The 5063-nt window shown below is 31.5% G+C and overlaps 1 protein-coding gene across 1 annotated transcript; it reads right to left on the bottom strand.

The window, feature by feature from the left end:
* Nucleotides 1-758: 758 nt before the first annotated feature.
* LOC147532121 (uncharacterized) lies at nt 759-3600 on the bottom strand. The gene is made up of 4 exons (XM_086649903.1): nt 3336-3600; nt 2663-3065; nt 2096-2442; nt 759-811 (listed from the first exon to the last, which is right to left on the bottom strand). The coding sequence occupies exons 1-4, from the start codon at nt 3598-3600 to the stop codon at nt 759-761; spliced, it is 1068 nt and encodes a 355-aa protein (XP_086506029.1).
* Between the last annotated feature and the right edge of the window lie 1463 nt (nt 3601-5063).

Here is a 5063-nt window from a genome sequence, read left to right on the forward strand (position 1 = left end):
GTTCAACCAAGGAGTGAAGATGAAGTAATGAATTTGAAGTTTAATACTTGTCTTTCACTCGGTTATGAAATGTTTTGTTGTTTGTGTTACATTATGATGATTGTAACAAACATAATCTGTTATATCTAATATAATATATATTTTTTGCTATAAACTCATTTCTTAAACTAACAACAATTAACATGCAGAACAATTGTATGGGAATCAAATCTAACAAGTGATGTTAGAGGAAGAGAGGTGAATTGGCTTATGATGAACTGTGAAACCGATGCTCAGCTTATAAATTGGTGGTCAAAGCATCTATCTTCCAAAGTTTTAAAAGGGGCTGGACAAGTGTTCGTTCTCGCTTCTGAATTATGGGTAAGTTTTAATTACAGAATTCATAATTTCATAATATAAAAGTTTTTATGTTTATAAATTACATGTTTTGTCAAATAAAAAGGTTAGAATGATAAGAAAAGTATGTATAATTTATTAAGTTTATGTGTTTTGTTTGTTGTAAAGTATGAATACTTTACAATAATGTAACCGTTTTGTTTTATACAGTATGTTGTTTTTATTTGACAGACAATGATAAATTGCAAGTCAGCCCAGTCAAACATTGACCCCCACCTATCCGGTCGGTTATTAAATGAGGCTGAAAGAGGGCTTATATCTTATATAGTTGCTCCAATGTGTCATGCGATGAGTACAGATGTCAGTAGGGGTATTCATTGGACTTTGTTAGTATTTGATTACTTTGATCAGTCTTGGACCCATTACAACTCGTTGTTCTTTGACATAAAGCTACGTAAACAATGTGAAGAAAATGCTGCAAGATATGGACAATACATATTAGATGTGCTTCACAAAACAAAATATGTGAGTCCTGAATTTAAGAAGAAATGTAAGATTTCGAAGACGCCGTATGATCATCAACAAGGAGAAAAGTAAGTATGCGATATATTTCACATTTTTATGATTACTGTAATGCATACAGATTGTTACATAATTTATAAATTATTTTGTGGTTTCATACTAAATGTTATATCAATGATTGACAGTGCGGATTGTGGACTATTTGTTATGCTTCATATGGATTTAGTATTTATGAAACATTACAAATGGGCAGTACCGGATGAATACCTTGCAAGAGATTGGATTGAATTAGCTCAGCGTAAAAGAGCGGAAGTGACGTACGAGCTATTGAATGAAACCAGAGATTTGTGGAAAAAAACTTTAATATAGTCTAGATTAAAGTATGGTTTAATGTTTTGAATTTTAAAATAGTTGTAATGAATTATAATTGCCAGTTTGAAGTATAAAATATTTGGATGGGAACTGTAATTTTTAATTAAAATTTCATATTTGTTGAAAAATGTCTGAAATTTATCAAGTTTCATCCTTTCATTTATTACACAAACATGAGTAACGTGTTGATAAATAACGTGTTATGTACTAAACACGGAAAAAATATGAAATAAATTACGGACAACATGAGACAAAGTATGAATATTTAGGAATAAATAACAGTAAGTTTATGAAACAAAACCAGAACTTTTAACCAGAACGTATATGTAAATTTAAAGTCTGTAAAAACTTCCTGTACAAATTTGCACCAAATACATCAATTGTACTGTATTTTTTGTGATTGGTGTTCTAACATATTAACCACATATGTTAGGCAAGTATAACCTTCATGTAGAGAATAAACTTTTGATAGAGAATAAAGATAGAATAGTGAAACAAAACATAGGAAAAAAAGATTGAATATTTGAAAATTATGTGGATTGAAAGTGTTATGTAACATATATTTAAATACATCAGATGTTTACCCTACATGTTTTCCGATTGTGGTATGAAGGTTGCTTACACCTACCACATATCCTTAATTTTCTTGGCATATTTCCAGAGCTCTCGATCCGTACTGTTCTTGGACGACCTGGTCTACGACGAATCAACGGTGGGAGAATTTTGGTAGCTTCATCAAAAATACTTGGTTCATCAACATTGGATATAGGCATTATATGTTCCTGGTAAGTCTTCACATAAGACTCCGTTGTCCAAATAGGATCGTAAAAACAATCTTGTTGGTCTTCAGACAAGCTTTTAATACACAACATTGCGTGTTCACAAGGAACACCATCAACTTGCCACCTTCTACAAGTACAAGAAATCTGTAGAAGATTAACACAATGAGAAGGTTCTGAGTAAACCTCGAATATAAATGGTGCTGCCTGGGCAATATTACAGGTTGCAGCACTATCATATTTTGCTTTCAACAGATCAGTGATGGTTGGACACAAGAACGTCGTCCATTTTTTAGACAATTCTCTTGCTGTGTTCATTTTGTTCATTATATGAATACGAATTGCCTCCAACATTGCTGTAATTGGTAGTGCACGAGCATGTCGAATCTGATTGTTAAAGGATTCTGAGAGTTGAGATGATATCGCCGTGTATCTGTATCAAATCAAACGTATATAAATTTTAAATATTTCTATCTGAAGTCGATAATTTTTAACAAAAAGAATACATACTTTTCAGTAAACTATCGAAATGCGGTGTAAAATACATGTTATTTGTAACATAAAGTCAAAACTGTATACGGTACAATACGTAATGTCAACAAAAATTATCAAGGTAGTTAATGAAATGAATACACAAATTTATCATATCGTACCTTATACCGGGAAAGAAAGCATCTGCCCAAGAGGCAGGGTCTAAGGAATTAAAAAATGCTGCAACTTTTGAACCACCCATTTGTATCATCTGATTAATAGTTGCGTGATATTCAGATTCGGGGAGAGCTCTAGCAGCCTTGAAAATTAATGTTTGGAAGAATTTTGATTTTCTAGCTCCATTTGCCAATCTTAAATTCAGATTGTTCCTTAGATGCCATACACAGAAGGAATGGTGTGCTGTCGGGAAAATGTTCTTGACACCGTTGATTATACCATTGTGACGGTCTGAAATAAAGATATACGTCTTTTCCATATTCAGAGCATTCCGCAAATGCCTTAGAAACCAGTCCCAATTTTGGTCATTCTCAACATCAACAACAGAATATGCTAACGGAAATAGACCTGTAAATTGAAAATATTTTAGTGAAAGTATGAAAATTTAAATATTCATCGAGCATACTTATGTAAAATTATCTTATTGTATGGTAAATTTACAATAATGTTCATACTTTAAAGTTTGAAACCTATATAAAATATACATACTTTATGTATAATTTTGTAAACTTAATTGAAAATGTAAGATAATGTACATAGAATTATGAAAAATGATGTTGAAAAAGTAGATACTTTTTTAGATTAAATTGGATGAATTCTAAAATGTTCAGAAATTACCATTGTTACCGTCTTTAGCCACAGCAGCCAGTATGCAACCGTTAAAACGAGTCTTGCAAAATGTACCATCCACATATAAAACTGGTCGACAATATTGAAAGCCAGATATACAAGCATGTGGTGCAATGAAAATTCTTTTAAATCTCCGAGACACATCGTCAACTTCAAGTTGTACTATGCTGTTTGGGTTGGTACGTGAAAAGGCATCAGCATACCATCTAAGTTTTGCATAGGAATCTCCTTCTTGACCAAATGCTTCATTCATTGCTACTTTCTTCCCCTCATAAGTGTAGTAATATGGAAGTTGGACAGCGTAATCTTTCAAGAAGTCTTTTTTCAGACTTGCTGTCGAATGATCCGGGCTTCTTGTAACATCATCTAAAATAAGTTTCCCAACAAATGAACTGTTTAGTTTGGGTTTCTTGGTCTTCTTAATGAAATCTTCACAGTCATGTTTCATTTCCATGTCTTTCAAAATAAACATGGATTCGCATTTCAATGGTGCACATCCATGTACTCTCCATTTGCAATCTTCAACAGGACATACAGCAGTTACCCGCTTCGAATCATTTTTAATAAATTTAAAATCATGGCCCGTATTTATACTATATTGACGAAGAGCAAATCGAAAGGCTTTAGCACCCCCGGGAAATAATTGACCAGGTTCAGTAAACATTTTATCCCAACCATCAGATTTTAATATCGTCTTCTTGCTTTGTAATGATGAATCTGCTTGAATCTCCATCTGTTCTGTAAAACATAATAATTGATATTGTAAAACAGACAAATAGTTAAGATACGTAAACAATTCAAACTGTAAAGAACTAATTACGTACTTTGTTCTGTTATAATGAGAATATCAAAATGTTGCAAATAAAGTACGCATACTTTGTAGCATTAAAACTGTAATTTATACCTATTACAACATCTTATACACCACTATGTAAGAAAGTATGCGTACTTTGTAATGAATTTTATATGTGCACATGATATTTACAACACCATATTATTAAAAAGTATATATAATGTAACATAAATTATACATAATGTTACATTAGACCAAGTGTTTTCCATACAGATCTGAGACTAAATAACTGAAATCTAATACCCAACATTATCTGTACTATCAGTTCAATTTGATCTGAAGATAATCAAAGATGTGAAAAATCAAAATATTTGAATGAAAACATCAGATCTATATTACATGGATTCAATATAGATCAAACAGATATATCAAATACATGAAATAACACTTTAGTTATGGAAAATTACAGCAATACAGATTCATATTAAATGATGAATGGAAAAGACGATCATAAATATTTGAATGCAGTCTTCAATATGAATCGTTAAACTATAAGCAAATGTACATAAGATTTTAAACCTGAATAGTTGTGGCTAGAATAAAGAGATAATCAGTAAAAACCCTAAATGACAATGGAGTTTGTGATGATGGCTCTTGATTGAATACTAATCAATGGAGTTTTTTACAGCTGGGCGAGAGTTTAATGAAGGTTTAATGATGATTTCATTTTTAGAGATATAATGGGAAAGTTACTAGATTTCGGTTATGGAATTATAGAGAGAGAGTTGTTAGTTACATAAAGAACGTGATTGGAGAGAGAAAGTTGAGATAAATATGGAGAGAATCTAATACGGTTTAGAAGGAAAATCACGATTAGATATTAAACGAAGGTTAATATAGGTATTGCATATATAATAAGTATT

The sequence above is a fragment of the Eschscholzia californica genome, unplaced genomic scaffold (genome assembly GCF_041429995.1).
Source record: "Eschscholzia californica isolate CP2 unplaced genomic scaffold, dmEscCali1.0.p SCAF_6, whole genome shotgun sequence".
Taxonomy (NCBI): domain Eukaryota; kingdom Viridiplantae; phylum Streptophyta; class Magnoliopsida; order Ranunculales; family Papaveraceae; genus Eschscholzia; species Eschscholzia californica.

Bases quoted from the DNA above. Each gene is read 5' to 3' on its own strand.
- LOC147532121 (XM_086649903.1), bottom strand. From the start codon at position 3,600: ATGAATGAAGCATTTGGTCAAGAAGGAGATTCCTATGCAAAACTTAGA. The intron at 3,066-3,335 runs GTAATTTCTGAA...TTCAATTTACAG, and splicing joins GGCTAAAGACGGTAACAATG to GTCTATTTCCGTTAGCATAT. The intron at 2,443-2,662 runs GTACGATATGAT...GATTTGATACAG, and splicing joins GCTTTCTTTCCCGGTATAAG to ATACACGGCGATATCATCTC.